The sequence below is a fragment of the Hemicordylus capensis genome, chromosome 3 (genome assembly GCF_027244095.1).
Source record: "Hemicordylus capensis ecotype Gifberg chromosome 3, rHemCap1.1.pri, whole genome shotgun sequence".
Taxonomy (NCBI): domain Eukaryota; kingdom Metazoa; phylum Chordata; class Lepidosauria; order Squamata; family Cordylidae; genus Hemicordylus; species Hemicordylus capensis.
In genome coordinates, this window is record NC_069659.1 from 292,106,673 (window position 1) to 292,124,754 (window position 18,082).

The 18,082-nt window shown below is 44.5% G+C and overlaps 1 protein-coding gene across 2 annotated transcripts in view; it reads left to right on the forward strand.

Moving 5' to 3' along the window:
* The window catches only part of KLHL30 (kelch like family member 30), a 30,136-nt gene extending 12,296 nt beyond the window's left edge, over positions 1-17,840 (forward strand). The window contains exons 5-9 of one of the 2 annotated variants that reach the window (XM_053311771.1): positions 1,332-1,487; positions 2,347-2,535; positions 7,088-7,233; positions 8,724-8,823; positions 14,201-14,366. In XM_053311771.1, coding sequence (XP_053167746.1) covers positions 1,332-1,487; positions 2,347-2,535; positions 7,088-7,233; positions 8,724-8,823; positions 14,201-14,226 — 617 coding nt within the window. In that variant the 3' untranslated portion in view covers positions 14,227-14,366. Of the gene's footprint in view, positions 1-1,331; positions 1,488-2,346; positions 2,536-7,087; positions 7,234-8,723; positions 8,824-14,200 lie in introns of both variants that reach the window. The other variant, XM_053311770.1, reaches the window with a different exon arrangement.
* The last annotated feature ends 242 nt before the right edge of the window (positions 17,841-18,082 follow it).

The window sequence follows — 18,082 nt, forward strand, 5'->3', positions numbered from 1 at the left end:
GCTGACATGCTAAGTCCAGAGCAGAGAGTTGGTCTACCTGGTGATCCCAATTGGTAGACCAGCTCTCCCTGTAAAACCAGGAGAGCTGGTCTACCAATTTGGATCAGCGGGTACACCAGCCCTCTGCTCTGGACTTCATGCATCTGCCTGCCTCAGAGGACAGGTCTGCCTGCTGCTCCCAATTGGTAGACCAGCTCTCTCCCAAAAGAAGCACCATTTTGAGGCCCGTTGCCCCAGCACTAAATCTGGGGTGGAGGATTGGTCTACCTGCCGATCCCAGTAGGCAGACCAACTCTCCTATTTTGGCGGGGAGAGCTGGTCTACCAATTGGGAGCAGCAGGTAGAGCAACCCTCCGCTCTGGATTTAGTGCGTCAGCCCGCCTCGGAGGGCTGGTCTACCCACTGATCCCAATTGGTAGACCAGATCTCCCTGGAAAGAAATACCATTTTGAGGCCTTTCCCCCCATCAGAACAGGCCTCAAAACGGTGCTGTCAAATTGGGGGTGATTCTGTTCTACCTCAAATCTGGCCCTTTGTTTTCAGGGTGATTCGATTTGGGGTAGAATCTTCGGATCATTCCCAATTTGGCCCAAATTGATTCGTGGGTGAATCAAATTGCACATCCCTATTGCTTACCTGCCCTACAGATACAGAACACCTAGATAGGGTTGCCACATGTCTAGGAATAGTCTGGACAGTCCAGGAATTGGGCATCCTATCCAGGATGTAAGAAAAGTATCATTCTGGATACAAAATGTCCAGGAATTTGAGTGAGAAGATTGCTTTAGTGAATTTTATCCATCTTTCTGATGCTTCTCTCCAGGTATTGTAGCTCAAGGTGTCAATATGTAAAAGCCCCATATTCTTTACTCTTGCTCTCGCATCAGTGCTGCCCACTTGCAAGATTGGCTCTCTCTATATGATTTGGTAACCCACTTCCGCTCATTTCTGGATCATCTCTAGTGTTAGCGAGGGTTTATTGAGTTGACACACTCTTTCGCAGAAAACAGTTGCCAAGCGCCACTGTTGATCACTCTTTCCAACCCTGTTTTTTTTAAAAAAAGTATTTGCATGCATACCCTGCCCCGCTTTTGACACTTGTGTCCAGGAATTCTCTCCGCTGAATGTGGCAACCCTACATCCAGAGCATGTAAAGGGTAAAAAGGAACAAAGTTCAAGCATATCACCCGACATATTTTGACCACTATTTCTGAAAATTATGAAAGGTTTGCAAGTTGATGAGAGATGAGATCCCTCTGGAGTGTTTTATCTCACACAAAAACATGATTATTAGCCCTCTATGTGTGAGTGATGGCTACTTTTCATTTCAGGTGGATCCAGAGGTTCACAGAATGACACATGGTCCACAACCCAGTCCTGGTGTTTCTGCCTCAAGAAGGGTGCCTGGAAGCCCATTGCTCCAATGCTGAAGCCCCGAACGAACCATGCCAGTGCTGTCCTCAATGGAGAGATCTATGCCATTGGTGGTAGGGAATGGGATCTGTAATATAGAAGAACCTCACTGTACAGGCACGGGGAAGGCAGAGGGTTGTGAGAGTAACTTGGCTGGGCATGCACCCACCACTTACCAAAATTTATAATCACCGGCACTTCTCAAAAGTGACTCTTCCACTCCATAAGTGGGAAGTGGCTGGAGTTGCCTGGAGATGTGTGGGGCAGAGAGCAAGCTCCTAGGTGCAACGGGGAAGGCTGACAACAAGCGAACCCCCTTCCACTGTATGGTGGTTGTGCAGGGCTGCTGAAGGTGCTGCAGACCTACTGAGGTAGGAGTCAACTCTGACTGAAAGTGTGCCTGGAGGGTTTTTCTCCTCAATATTCCTTTCCCCCTCCCCCCAATATTCAGATATCAAGTCATTAAAATATCCATGTTTGCTTTCAGTAGCCTCCTGGAGATTGAGGCAGATTCTTAGAGCCTCCAGGCCTATCTTGGAGGGTTGGCAACCTTCCACTGAGGCCTTCTCTCCAAGGGGTGGGTATGGGGGAAAAAGAAGTGTTGACTCTGCAGCTATGAGAGTTAAAGTGAAAGGCAATGTTTGCATGTCAGAAGTGTTGGAGAAGCTTGCTCAGGGCTCCCATACAAGCTTCATCCTAGCCTAGGCATTTAACAATGTAGCATCATGTGCCCTCAGGTCAATTTCAGGCCTCAGTGGATTATTATAACTTCAGAAAAAGAGCCAGCCTCAATAGCGTGATTGAAATAAACACACTCTGTCGATATCAGGCTGATAGGCCTGTGGGGTACTTAAACAACCATGTTGCTGAGTGTATATGCTTGTATCTCTAGCCTCTGTTATACTTACATCCTTTAAAAAAATCTCTATAAAGGCACCGCTGTGGACGTTGTGGAGGTGGAGTGCTACGATCCTTATAACGACAGCTGGTGTTTTGTCAGCCCTGCCCTGAAGTATGTCAGCAACTTTGCCATTGCCGGGTGTCTTGGGAAGCTGTACCTCATTGGCTCGTGTGCTGTCAAATACAATGCATTAACCCTGCAGTGTTACAACCCTGCAATAGGTAAGAAGCCCAGTCTGAAAGGCTTTTCCAAACTAAACAGGCCGTGTGAGCCTACTGAGAAATAGTTCAAGGGGCCCAAACCACAGTCTTTTCTGTTTTGCAAAGTCTGGAAAACAGACTCTTTGGTCTGTCTCTGAACTCCTTGTAAACATGTTTTTAATCGTTGCTGCAAACGAAGCTGCAGCCATTACTTCCTCCTGCATGTTCTCAGAGGAATACACAGGACTAGCAAAATGGCTGTCATGATGATGAGTGGTATGTGTGGGGGGACACATTTCTTTCTCCTTTCCTACGGGATCCATAGGATTTGTTATCTATAAGGGCTAGACCTCCCAATGTCAAGTGTAGAAAAACAAAGCAGGTTATGTTCATGTTCCAGCAAGATTCCCAAGTGCAATGTTTTACCTTTTTCCTTTTGAGTGAATCCTACCCATATTTTCTTCCATCCAGTAGTGGAGCCAGACCAGCGGCAGCCCGTGTCCAGCCACAGCGGTGGCCCCACTCACCCCACCCCCTACGTCCAACATCAGATGCGGGGGTTAGCCATGCCCCGTGTCTGACATCAGATGTGGGGGGCGTGATCTGGATCCCGAACGGGGCCACGTGGCCCCATTCTGGAGTTAGATTCAGGCCAGTGCTGCTTTTGTAGTGCAGCCAGGAGCGGCTCTTCCCTGCCGCTGGATTGGGGCCAGCTAGATTGGGGCCAGCGTTGCATTTGCAGCGCGGCCAGAAGTGGCTCTCTCTGCCTTTAAAGCAGGGAAGATCCGCTCCTGGCCGCGGGCCATTTAACTTTTGGACGGGGCCATACGGCCCTGCTCAGGAGCTAAACCAGCTCCACCCCCCACATCTTACATCAGACATGGGGGACGTGTCAGGGCTGTGAGGCATGGCACCTGAGGGGTGGCGACCCAGGTTCTTTGAACCCAGTCGCCCAATAGTAGCTACACCCCTGCTTCCATCCAATATAAGAGAAAAGGTGCAGAGTAGGACAATGCTCTCTCTATTGTGAATCAAGTTCCCCCTATCTAAAGTATAGTGTCATTATCAGTTCTGTTTCTTAGCCATGCTAAAATACGATACTAGGGAATGTTGGGAACTCACTTCCACATATGAAGATATAAATCGTGGACTTGTTCTTGATTGCCTGTGACCTGCTTTGCATGTTTGGACCCTGCTGTATTTGTATGGCTTTTAATTCTGTTTTTTGATATGTAAGGAGCAAAAAATATGGGGTGGAGGGGAAAGGAGTTTATAATGTGTGACTTCCTGCACTGGCAAACAGCCCAGGGTGCTAGCTTTTTTTCTGTAGGAGGCACCGGCTATCACATTCTTTTTTTCAGTTCTCAGGATTGCTCATAATGCTTTTTTATCCAGTTGCCTATACCTACACTTGATGTCATCAACATGGGCATGTGTGGTAATCCTTTGCTAAGCTCTAAAGCGACTTATTTGCCATACCTTTTAGAAACACCCACCTAGCATCAGTCTGCCCATCCTTATCAACAAAGATGTAATGTAACTGAGATTTGCTTTGTCTGGGGGACCTTGGAGAACAGTAATAGAATATGTGTGTGCGCAATTTGATTAACCACAACACCTCCTCCTGTACTTTTATCTCGTGTGACTCATATAGCAAGAAGGATTATTCATCAATGTGCTGTGTGGCTTTATCCACATCGATGTTACATGCCATGAAAGGTGTCCTATATCTCTGGTCTTTTACATTTGATTTTCACTCAGTGCCTCTCACCCTGTTTTCTACAAGAGGCCTGTACATCCTCTTCTCTTTGGCTATCACCAGAACACATACTGTTAAAGAGATATGATATACACTTCTGTTGCTATTATTTCCACCTTCAAAGGCAATGTGGTGATGGGAACAGTGTGACCGAGTGACCAGCAATGCTTGCCTGTCTGCCTAAGTGCAGGGCCCAACTGCCATAGGGACCACCTGAATTCTAGCAGCAGAGGGGCATACGCTGAAGTGCTCATGAGAAGTGGTTGCCATGTGCAGAATTCTGCTCTTCACATGCTATTGCAAGAGTCATGTTTTGAGCACTCACTGTAGCATGTGAAAAACTGGCTTGTACAGAATTCTGTGTGCAGCATCAGCCTTCATACAAATATAATCCTAGATTATATTTTTATATAATCAAAAGATTAAGAATATAAATGGGTATTTTAATGATAAAAATCTAATTTTTTTCCATATAATGGCTTAAAACTCAATTAAATTGTGTGTTTTTTTAAAAGTCATAAAACATTAAAAATCCTCTCATACATATGCCAATTAAGTACTGTATGGTAAAAGTCCTCAGACATATGTAGTAATATTGTACTTCCAAGTGAGCTGGAGTATTCTTATAAAGTCAGTGCTGTATTTCCAAGTGAGTTAAAATCTTGTCAAGTCATAGGCATTTCAACTTAAAATCTTGTCAAGTCAAAGGCATTTCAACTAAAGGTCTTCCTCATTGACTTTTCATATATCATTTTCACATGGGCATAATGCCTCCAGACTCAAAGTCCCCTTCTCACTTAGTTCTAGTTTAGCTTTTTGATCAGTTTTATAGTATACCCTGTTTTGTGTTGTGTATCAGCCTTTATACAACCACCTTTAGAATACCCACAGATGGAAGGCAGCGCACAGAATGAAAACCCTGCTAAAAATGGTTGATTTTTCATATTGATCAGAAATCAATAACAGAGTGACAGATGATGAACTCCTTTGACCCAAATAGATCATGATTACATACTATTGTGAACAAACTAAAGCAAGATGTCGAAGTTATTCTCATGAGCGAACAAAACCGGGCTGTGCTCCCTTAGCCCAGTTTTGCTTGCTTGTGAGAACCAGCAGGTTCGAGGGGGAACCCAGTGACTCCACAGTGGCAAGACTGCCTATGTAGCAACACCCTTAAACAAGATTAATGGAGCGTGCACTCCGTTAAATTTGTTTTCTGGATCGTGTGTCAGCAGCCGTGGAGAATGCACTTGGGGGGGAGGGGGGATCCCAGGAATGCACTGCACACTCACATGGTTTATTACTGGGGCTCCAGGGGGTGGGGGCGCTTTCCTGCATCCGACCCCCAGAGCTGCCGGGTGAGGTGCGGCGAGGTGTCTTCACACTACTTGTGTGAAGTGCCTTATTGTGTTAAACTCAAGAATACATCGCCATGGGTCATATGTGTGAGGAGCAATGCTTTTTTGGTGATGGTACTCACTGGTACTGAGTACTGGCACCTTTCCCCAGCCAGAATTGCAGTAGGTGGCAGGGTTTTGTCTTCATTTCCTGCCTCCCTGGAGGAAATGGAGACAAAACCCTGCCATTTGCTGCAATCCTGGCTGAGGGAAAGTGCTCCCTTTGCATGTGATGGGCCTATTGCATGCAAAGGAGGTGTGGCCAAGCTCCAGAAGTGCCGGAGTGTAAAGAGTACCAGGATCTTTAAAAAAAAAAAAAAAAGGCACTGGTGAGAGGAGGTAAAATCATTGCAACTCAGTTTCACTGACACTAGTTTTATATGTACACAACTCTGCAGATTGATTTGTATTGCTTCTGTAAATGATAGGAATCAAGTGAGTGTGCTTAAACAGCCTCATAGGATACATAGGAAGTTGCCTTATACTGACACAGACCATTGGTCCATCTAGCTCAGTACTGTCTCTGTACTGCCCGCAGTGGCTCTCCAGGGTTTCGGAGAGATATTTCCCAGCCCTACCTGGAGATGTGAGGAATTGAACCTGAGACCTTCTGCATACAACACAGATAGTCTTTCACTGAGCTATGGGCCTCCCCGCAAAGGTTTCCACAACCCACAACCAGTATTCCCCATAAGAGGGAATCCCAGATGTTGTTGACTACAGCTCCCAGAATCCCTAGCTGCAGTGGGCTTTGGATGAGGATGCTGGGAGTTGTAGTCAACAACATCTGGGATTTTCTGTTAGAGGGAACACAGTTTTTTTCCCATTTTTTGTCTGTCTCAGAGGCCACATTCACACCTGACGCAAAACTGGAGTTGAAGGGTCAGAGGTTGCCAAACTTGAACGTCCGAATGCAGGACAGCCCCTTGGAACTCTGGTTCCGTGTGGAGAGTGGCCCCTGGTTCCACTTTCCAAGCTCCATTTTGTACCCTTGAGTTGTAGTGAGCTTCCCCAGCCCAACCCGACATTCAACGCAGCCTGTGTTACATGCGAATGCTGAACTTAGGCTATATTGCCTGTGGAGTTGAGGGAGGAAGCTCCTCCTCTCTCCAGCTATCATTGGCTGTACGGGCTGTCCTTCATGAAAGTGCAGGCTGTTCTTCATGTCCTCTGCAGTCTCGTCGACTGTAGGCCCCCTGCTCTTTGTTACATCTGAATTTGGGCAGGAGAGTGGGGGGCGGGGGTGGGTGGGCTGAGAAGCAGAACCAAGAGTCAGTTGGACCCATGCTTCCACATTATGTGTGAATGTGGCCTATGATAATTCTTCTAATAAGGAATATTTTTAATATATGAAAATGTCATTTTTTTAGGTTATCAAGACTTTTCATGAAAATGACACCTTTTTTTTTTGTAGATGTGTGGAGTGTCATTGCATCCCCCTTCATCCCAAAGTACCTCTCTGCTCCCCGCTGCGCATCCTTGCATGGAATCATCTACCTTATTGGTGACAACACAAAGAAAGTCTATGTGTACGACCCAGATGCTAACATATGGCAGAAGGTGGGTAAGTGGTGAATGGTAGGAGCAGAAATGGCAATATAGACTGGTGGTGGACTGGGGAACCTGGGTTCAAATATCCACCTACCATAAAGCTTACTCAGGGCCAAACTACATGTTACATTACATGTGTCATTTAGCCAGTGAGTCTTCTTTTGCTGCTGTTGTGGCAATAACAACTGTGCGAGCTTCAGTGGGCCAGTTCAGATGAGCACCAGACGCAACAGGAAGAGAAACAGGTCTTGGGGTAGTGAGCATGAATTGTCCCCTTTGCTAAGCAGGGTCCACCTGGTTTGCATTTGAGTGAGAGACTACATGTGAGCACTGTCCTTAAGGGATGGGGCTGCTCTGGGAAGGTCACCCTGCATGCTTGCATACAGAAGGTTCCAAGTTCCCTCCCTAGCATCTCCAAGTAGGGCTGAGAGACACTCCTGCAAGTTACCTTGGAGAAGCTGCTGCCAGTCTGGATAGATAATACTAACCTAGATGGACCAATGGTCTGACTCGGTATAAGGCAGCTTCCTATGTGCACCACACACAAGCAAAACAGGGTCGTGCTGAGACGACATCCCAATGCACTAGGAGGACATCCTTTAATCATGTGAGGAGCGCATTCATCTGAATTTCCCCTCTATGTGTGCTCCAAAACCCTGAATCACCCCTCTACATATGCAGCATTGCTAAGCATGTAGAGCAGGCCTGCTCAACTTAGGCCCCCCAGCTGTTTTTGGACTACAACTCCCATAATTCCCAGCCACTGTAGCCAATAGCCAGGGATTATGGGAGTTGTAGGCCAACATCTGCAGGAGGGCCGAAGTTGAGCAGGCCTGATGTAGAGGGATGATTCAGATGACTGACTAGGAGGCTGTTCTTACGATCAGTCAAAACCTAGCTAAGAAAGCCAAGCCTGGTCTTGGCTGATCGTAAGAAACGCCGGAAGCTGTGTGGCTCCCGGAGGTGGCAAACCTGCCAAAGAGGCCAGCCTCTTAAACAGGGTTAAGGGAGTGAGCACTCCCTTGGCCCTGTCTTTTCAAATCGTCTGCCATCACTGGCTGCTTGCATCCAGGGCTGGAAGACTGTGTGGCTCCTGGCCAGCGCAAACGGGATTACCCACAATGCACCGAGCACTTGTGCAGAGCATTATGGGATTTCTGGGGGCTGGGGTGATGCGTCCTGGCCCCCGGCTTTCTGCACTGCTGGGGAAAACCGGTGTCTCTGTGTGCACGCAATTCGCGCACCTAACATGAATGGGGCAATCGCCTGCGGGGGAGGTACGTTTTTACAGCCTTCCTCCCCGCGTGCATGGCTCATGGTCTGCCCAGTGGACAGGCTGGCCTTGTGGACAAGCTATTCCTTCAAAATAGCACGTAGTTTAGCTCTCAGTGACCTTGAGCCACTCGCTGTCTGTCAGCCTAACCTGCTTCACAGGCTGCTGTGAGGAACAAACTTGTTTGCTGGTTCATTTTATTTATTTTTATCCTTCATCTCCACAGCTTGAGGCAGCTTACATAAAAACAAAACAGAAAAACAGAAACATCAGTCCACTGAAAGAGGAAAGATTAAAGCAAACAGCACAAATCAATGAAAACAATGGTAAAATAGGACATGGGAACTATGGACACTGCCCTGGGCTCCTTGTGCAAAGGGCAGGATAGAAATGCAATGGATGACAAAGGACAAAAAGCCCCACCAGCTTCATTTTTATAAAAATGTAAAAAATACTGTTGATGAATGTTGTAGCCATGAATGGTCACATTTATTTATTTGTTGATTTAATATTTATACCCCACCCCTCCAGCACACTGCTGCTTGGGGCGGCTCACAACATTAATACAATAGATAGCATCTATCACATCTCTCTCTTGCAAAACTCTCTGTTGCACATGAGTTAAAAATAGCCTTTTGCACACACAAAATCACATCCTACCCTTTTCGCCATAATATTCCCAAGGGAGAGATGTGAAGATGGCTATCCATTTATGTGGCCCAGAGGCTGATTGAGGAGGAGTTAAAAACCTCCTTCTCTTTCTTTCTTTTTTTCACACTTTCCAAGAACTGTAACAAAAAAGTTATACGAACAAACACAATGCCTTGGTCAAAAGTGTTCCTGGTCACCACACTTTGTGGACTCTGATGTATGGACCAATATCCATTTTTCCACACAACTCATAATCAGCTTGTGGAATTCTCTGCCACAAGATGTGGTGACAGCCAACAACCTGGATGGCTTTAAGAGGGGCTTGGATAACTTCATGGAGGAGAGGTCTGTCAATGGCTACTAGTCGGAGGGTCACCTCCAGCCTCAGAGGTAGAATGCCTCTGAGTACCAGTTGCAGGGGAGCAACAACAGGAGAGAGGGCATGCACATACCTCTTGCCTGTGGGCTCCCCAGAGGCATCTGGTGGGCCACTGTGGGGAACAGGATGCTGGACTAGATGGGCCTTGGGCCCGATCCAGCAGGGCTGTTCTTATGTTTTTACCCATGTTTCAGAATGGCAGGGAGCCCATTCCTTGAGTGCGGGTATCCCAGACAGCAGCACAGCCCTGTTGGCCCTGTTGATTTCAACAAAGATGTGTGTAATGTTGTTGGAGGATTGGGTTACGCAGCGTCATTCTCAAATCCTGCTGCAGCTGTTCACATGGCGTCAGTGCTCAGCTGACTGCGTGGCGCCCACTCCAATCTTTCAGACAGCTGCAGAGAGTACCCTGCCAGCCTCTGCATGTCCATAGATTTACGAATACTGGTTAGTGCTGTCAGTTTTTGGCCTTGGTTATGCTTTTGCGAGTGCCCTCTTGTGTGGGTGGAAAAGAACAAAATACGACATCTTGCATTCATGTATGTCTTACTAAAATGTGACAGGGCTGCTTTGTTTTTCTTATAAGCAGGGCCAGCCCAGGGATTGCTGGTGCCCCAGGAGAAGCCTGGCTTTGATGCCCCTGCTTCCTCCACCTGCATTGGCGCCCTCCACCCCCTTTGCCCACACGGGCAGGTGCCTCTCATCATTTGAGCGAATGGCTGGGCAGGTGGGCAGTCCCCGTTGTCCAATCAGGTGGCCAGTCCCCGTCACCCTCCCACCTCCCCACTTGCTGTCCTCGCCGCTCTGCTGCCTTCATTGCTGTTCCTGCTGCTGCTGGCGGCTTCTGGGCAGCTGGCCTGCCGCTGCGCGTTATCATGACACTGCTGTGTGTTGTGGCAATGTTTTAATGTGCCATGGCAGGCTGACTGCCCAGAAGCGGCAGTGGGAGCGGCAGGCAGAGGTGGCGAGGAGAACAATTGGATGGCCAGATGGGTGACATGGATGAAGAGCACCCACTCAATCACCCACCTACTCGCTCAGACAGGAGGTGCATGCTCCACCTGTGTGGGGGGGGGGCACCCACGCATGCAAAGGGGGTGGGGGTGCAACAGCACATCCCACAGGTTGCTGCCCTAGGCAGCCAGCTAGGTCTGCCTAATAGGCATGTATTTTGACCCAGGTTGTCAGCACCCCTTCTCCTTGGTGCCCCATGCCACTGCCTAGTTCACCTAGGGGATGGGATGACCCTGCTTATAAGGGAAATTTAAACTGTCTATAAAGTGCCCACCAGAGATGTCCTACAAGTGCATGCCAGTTTACACCTACCATTTACTACACTGTGCTGTGTAGTAATCTAAAGCCATTTCATCGCGCTTCCCTTGTGCAATTTCCTCTCTGTTCAATGATGTGGATGCTTCACTATTTCTTGGACCTAATAGCTAGGACTGATGCTGTTCCTGTTCTTACCAGTTATATCCATACACATATACTCTAGAAATTGGATTGTGAAATACAGTACATTATCTGTACATATTAGCATTACATTGTACGTGTGTACAGGTGTCTGTATTCATGTACATGTGCTTGCGTGAATATTGCGTGTATATGCATTCATTTTAAAAGCGAACTTGGGTAAAGAGCCCCTCAAATACAGGGTGCTGATAGGAAATATACTACTGTGCATGTGTTGAACATAGGAAGATGCCTCCTACTGTATTTTCCCAAATAAGATGAACCCGGATTTAAGATGATCCCCTTAAAAATAGAGATTAAATATAGGTTATACCTGTATTTATTTTATTTATTTTATTTTTTTATTTTACATTTGTATCCCACTCTTCCTCCCAAGAGCCCAGAGCGGTGTACATGGGGATGTTTATCCTCACAACAACCCTGTGATGTCGGTTTACCCAAAAGGAACAACACTCTGAATTTAAGGCAATCCCCCAGTTTCCAACATCAAAGAACTTGGGGGGGAAACCTAGTCTTGGATTCAGGTAAAGACAGTACTGAGTCAGACCATTCGTCCATCTGGCTCAGTATTGTTTACCATGACTGTAGCCCTTCAAGGTTTCAGGCAGGAGGCTCTCCCAGCCCTACCTGGAGATACCAGAGAGTAAACTTGGGACCTTCTGCATGCAGAGAAGATACTCAACCACTGAGCTACCATCCCATCCCCTACAGGGAATATGTCACAGCAGGCAGTGTTTACATGTAGTTAGGGATGTGCATGAACCTGTTTGGCATTCCATTCAAGGGACGCCAAACAGGTTCGGAATCCCCAACTTTAAGGCATGGGGAGGGCACTCTTATCTCCCCCACCACATTTCCTCCTCCGGTGCTGCTTTAAAAAATGCTGGCGCAGGGCAGCTGTATACCCTCTTGCCGCCTTGGTCAGCGTAAAACCGGAAGTGGTGGGTACACCAGCGCCCACCACACACGTGTGTGTGCTTGGCGCACACACGCATGCGTGCCTGCCACTTCCAGTTTTATGCTGACCAGGGTGGAAAGAGGGTATACAGCTTCCCCGCGCCAACATTTTTTAAAACAGTGCCCAAGGGGTAAATGCTGTAGGGGAGGTAAGAGCATCCTCCCTGTGCCTTAGTCACTCCTCCAGCCTCCCGGGTGTGCATGGAACTTGTTCATGCTCATTACCACGAGACAGCTCTCCTCTCCCAGCGTAATGTGTCAATGACTGTATGTGTGCACACTGCATGTAGATTGTTCATGTGTTGAACATAATGTGCGAATAGGGCTATGATCTCTTTGAAATCAGAGCATGAACAGGATATTGTCATTAATATACTAGTAAATACAGCTTGCACTCTACAAGTACAGACACATTACTGACTGCCGCTGCAAAGACTTCCTCTTCTAATCTGAGGATGGCTCACATATGTTTGTTTATTTATTATTTCTCTGTGTAAACTGCCCTGAGCCATTTTTGGAAGGGCGGTATAGAAATTGAATAAATAAATTTTAAAAAATAAATATGTAGGAAAATTCCCATAGCCCTTCATCCCATGACATGTATGTCTTGGCTTGTTGTCTGTTGGAGTACTAGCTGTGAAAATGAGTATGCATCCTAAATTTCAAGCAAGGGGCATAAAATAAAAATATCTATTTTCTGTTTTTCCTAACATGTATATTTCCTAGTAAGGTACTTTGCAGGGCCGTCCTTAGGGCAGGGTGGGCGATTGGGCCCCACACTGCAACAGAGACTCTGCTCTGGGGCACACTGCAGTGCAGCCTACCCTCCTCTCTCTCCCAGTCCCAGCCACTGATCTTTCCCCACAGCCCAGCTGGAACCGATCTTTTGTGTCTGTGTGCAGCTTGAATGGCTCCCCAGCAAACTGCTAGAGCTCCTTCTTTCCCTGCCTCTCAGCGGTTTGGTGGGTGGGTGGGGCTTCCAGAGAGGCCTTCATGCAGGCTTCCCTGAAGCCTGAAGCTCAGGAAAGAAGCAGGCAGGCAGGCAGGCAGAAAGTGTCCAGCACCAGAGCTCTCTGCAGACCCTCTGCCCAGCCCAGACTTAGTAATGGAGGTATGATGTGATACCTCTTGGATATTTAGGGATTGTCTTGCCATAGGGCTTTGGTACTGAGCAGAGATGTAGGGCAGGGTGGGAGGAATAGGTATATTTAAATTGAAATGAGTTGGACAAATAGTTGGTTTTTAATTTTTTTTCTTGAGTTTAAAAAACCCCACCCCAAAAGTCCTATAAGTGGCTTGCTTCATGGCAGAAAATTACAAAAATGTCTGGAACTGAAGCCACCCCTTAGACCATCATTCCACCCCCATATGGAAGAATCTGCCCTTTGCCTTCATAAAAAAAGGGTAAAACACCCCCCTTTCTGCCCCAGACTTTAGATCACCTATCCTGGAATGGCTGGCTTTGGTACTGAGCAGAGATGTAGGGCAGGGTGGGAGGAAAATGTATATTTTATATTTTAATTGAAGTGGATTGGGCAAATTGTTGGTGTTTTTTTTTAAACACATCCAAAAAGTCCTATAAGTGGCTTGTTTCATGGCAGAAACTTACAAAAACTTTTGGAACAAACAATATATTGTTTGTTTGTTTGTTTATGAATGCACTATGCTCAAGTTGATTTGCAACCCAGAAGGTCTGAGAACTGGAAGCATGTGTTGTGCTTGTTATTTTTATTTCTTTAGAAATGCATTATATGTCCAAGCTGGTTGGACATGTCCAAAACCTTCACTCACACTATTTACACTGTATGTCATCAATCAGTATGATTTTGTACTGATATGAAATATTAAGGAGACCCCGCACATGCTGATTCACCCCAAGCCCCACACACCCCCTTAGGGACGGGCCTGGTACCTTGGACTATGTATGTACCAAATCCAGCTTCCCCTGTTTTGTTGAAGTATCCTAACAGTTTGAAATCCCCCTCAGCAAAGCATGGGGTGGAAGGCGGGAAGCTAAGAAGTGTGATGATTATGTTTACTTGCAGTATATCTTTCATCCACCAGATGGTAGCATCTGTTTTTTCCAGCCAGCGTATGGTCCCACCCACCAACTAGGTACATGTTGACAACCTGTTTGCTTTCATTTATAACTGCTGGGGATGTATATGTAAACCTTATTGGGATTCCACACTGGGATCATAATGCACATCCAAATGTGAAAGATGTCAATTCTGTGTTTGCAGGTACAGCAGCTTCACACCCTACATGAAAATGGAAGTATGGTGCCTCTTGGAGGTAAACTCTTTGTCACAGGTGGACATTGGAAAGGGATGGATGGAGACTATCAGGTGGAGATGGAAATTTATGACTGTGCCAAGGATGTCTGGACAAGGGAAGGGGCCCTCCCATGCTTATGGCTCTACCACAGCTCCTCTTCTATCTTCATGGACACTTCAAAGTGGAGGGAACCTTTCCCTGGAAACAATTTGTGACTGGAGGGAATGGGCAAGACCTCACATCTTAACTGCTCCTGCCAGAAGTTTGGAAAGGGAACAGACCTTTTTCCAGTATCACATTTTTTACACTTATTTTTTCTTCACCTTCTTATTCAGACTGCAATAACTATTGTTTTCTTCTTCCATCCCTTTGAGGTTAAACCAACTTGCTCATAGATTATGATAAATAACTCTGGTTATAGATGTGGCATTAAGGCACCAGTAGTGAACATGGAAATATAGGATTAGAAAGCTAGTGAAGACGGGCGTGGAGATGGTTAAAACATAAACCTGACAATGAACATATAGAACAAAGTGCTGTTTATTGCCACAGATAAAGCACTAGATACACACTATTAGATGAAGGCCTAGTTCACATGTTACTTTCAGCTGCTGCTTTTGCTCATGGGAGCATCAACCCACATAAGCAGTGTAATCATAAATGGTTGAACAAGAAGCCTGCAGATCTCAGCTGCAGAAACTTCTGCAGTTTCTAAAACTGAATAATGTACCTTCTAGAAAGTTACCACAACTGAGAACTATCAGCTTCCAGTGCAAGTTGATATTCCAATACATTTTCTAGGATGAATATAATGCTCTAGTAAATGACTTCCATGAGCAAAAAGAGACAATCTTGCACATAGTTTAGCATGCTTAAGCCCATTTACTTCAGTAGGCTTAAGCATGCTTAATTCTGTTTTGGATTGTGACCAGTGCCTGAAAGGGGCCAAATGTAACATGAAACAGCACTAAAACTAGACATCTCTGAGTGTTAATTCGAGGTCATGGTGACAAATGTTGGTGATGACATTGGTCCATTTATTTGGGAAAGGTGCTTCTCTAGGTAATCTGGAATTCTTATTTATATACCTGTATTTGTTGTTCTAGTATTATTTCTGTACTTAATGAAGCACATTCCTGCTCACTTTACCTTGAATAAGGATTGCATTAATTGTTTCTGTGCAAGGGAGAATGACATTTTATTTTCTTGCTGCTGGTCACCATAGTTCTTCACTATGATCAAGACATATGAGAATAACTGCATTTTGTTACAATAAATGATGCAACCTTAAAAAAAACTTTCATTGGTAAACTTTCATTGGTACTCATTGGCTTGAGTAACAATTTCCTTTTAAATGCTGAACAGTGATTGAAGTCCTCTTCCCAGCCTCATGATGTTTTTGTATGAATGAAATTAAATATATTTTGCTAATTAGTGGCACCACAACTCACACAGAAGTTATTTTTCTTTTGAGAGAAGTTGTATTTTGGGAGGGCATTGTTTGGGAATAGAAACACATAGCAACTTTTGGACAACACTGGATAAAGTTAGCCTGTATAATCTCTTCCTTTCAAAGTAGTTGTTAGCTTAGTTTTTTAACAGCCCCTCTTCTAGTTGTATTGAGAGTCCTGGAAAGATCTCTTTAAATATCCTTTTTCTTGTCAGAAAACAACATGCTGTGGTGGTCTGATCTAAACGTGGTTCAAACGATTTTCTAGAGGACCAGAACCTAGCCAACTTACAACAGCAAACCAGAGCCAATATAAAAAGTAGCTTACAGACAGGCATTTGACTTTTTTTTATTACGTTAAAGTAATTGTGTGGTCAAAGGTGGATTGACAGTTGAGTACTTCTGTTCAGTAATACAGCAAATGGAAAACTCAGTAAGCTCTGCAGAGCACCAAATTCTTCATAACTATCTACTAAGATAATTATAACTGCATATTTACATACAGCTGAATCCTATGCTTGTCTACAAGGAGGTAAGTCACACTAAATGTATTACCCTAATCCTAACCACCTTGAGCCATTTTTGGAAGGGCGGTATAGAAATCTAATTAATTTAATAATGATGATGATAATAAAATAAATAAATAAATAAATAAATAAATTCAGTGAGATTTATTCCCAAGCAAGACTGCTTTGGATTGCAGCCTTTTCCTATAAAGATCAATGACAAGAGTTTGAATAAGTGGCAGAGTCCGCTAAATTCATTTATTTTGAATTACAAAAAACCTAGAATTCAATTTAAAGTTATGCAGGATCTAAAAGAGAGAGGAGGGCTAGCCGTTCCGAATTTGAAGCTTTATTATTATGCCAGCTGCCTGACTTGGATTTCTGATTGGATTACAACCCCTCATGGTAGTTTTGCCAGTATGGAGAGCTCTGGTCTTTCCTGAGGACTGCATAATTTTCTGTGGGTAACCAGTATGAGAAAAGATTTGGAGATACAACAACGTGCTATCAGACAAAGTCTTTTTGGTGTTTGGGATAAATACCAAAAAATAATAAGTCCAAGATTATCTCCTTTGGCCCCAGTTTTGAATGTTTACTTTTATGAAGAAGAATCTTCTTATAAGTACAAATTTTGGAAAGACAATTTATATACTTTGCAAAGTTTAACTCAAGACTTAATGCAGACCAAGTCAGATTCTGAATCTCAACAACCACCTTGGGTTCAACAGGTCCAGATTAGTTCGATAGTATGGAAAGAGTTACAAATACAAGATAGAAAACTTAGAGAACTGATTGACTTCGAAGACTTAATTAGCCAAAATAAGGACCGTTTGTTAGGAAAAATATATAACCTGTTGCTGAAATATGAGACAGAGATGGAGCAGGTTAAAGAGTGCATGATAAAGTCGATGCAGAATTTCCACAGGATGATTGATTTTTCTGACTGGGAATACCAGTGGAAAAGAAACGTTAAATTTACAATGTGTTATAACCTAAGGGAAAACTGGTATAAGATTTTTTCAGATGGTACATGACTCCCCTGATAATTAATAAGATATATAATTCATTCTCAAAAAACTGTTGGAAATGTAATTACCAACCAGGGTCATTTTTCCATATGTGGTGGACCTGTAATAAGGCTCAATTGTATTGGAAGCAAATTCATGAGAAAATTTAACAAATTTTAGAGATTAAATTTCCTTTTTTACCAGAAATCTTTCTTTTAAGTATGACAAAACATTATATTCCTTCTAAATGTAATGCGCTGTCTTTATATATGATTACTGCAGCCAGGATTTTATATGCTCATAATTGTCATGTTTCTGAAGTCCCCTCTTTAAACGATTGGTTTTTTAAATGATGGGATTATGCCTCAATTTCTAAAGTTTCAACTTATATGAATGAAGTCTCAACTGAGTCATTTATGTCAACTTGGGATCCCTTTATAAACTTTAATATCCAACAAAAACATCATTTGTTCCCATTGTCTGGATTTGATTTGTGAAGCTTTATGTACCCAGCTTTAAGCAACCAAGTGTTGATCAGATGTAATCAAATGTTGATCACTGCTGCCAAATTTTCTTAGAACTGTTAATATATTCTAAATGTTTTCTTTCTAGTACTTGCTTAAAGAAATATCATGACACTGTTTTTCTTTTCTTTTGGTTTATGTTTCAATAAAATTGAAAAAATGTAAAAAAATAATTTTAAAAAGGAGCTCAGGGCAATGTAATTCTCCCCTGATTTTATCCACATAACAACCCTGTGAGGTAGGTTAGGTAGGAGAGAGAATGGTTTACCCGAATTCACCAAGTGAGCTTAATGTCTTAGTGGAGATTTGAGTCCAGGGCTTCCTACTCCTAGTCTGGGACTCGACCACACTGGCTTGTTTT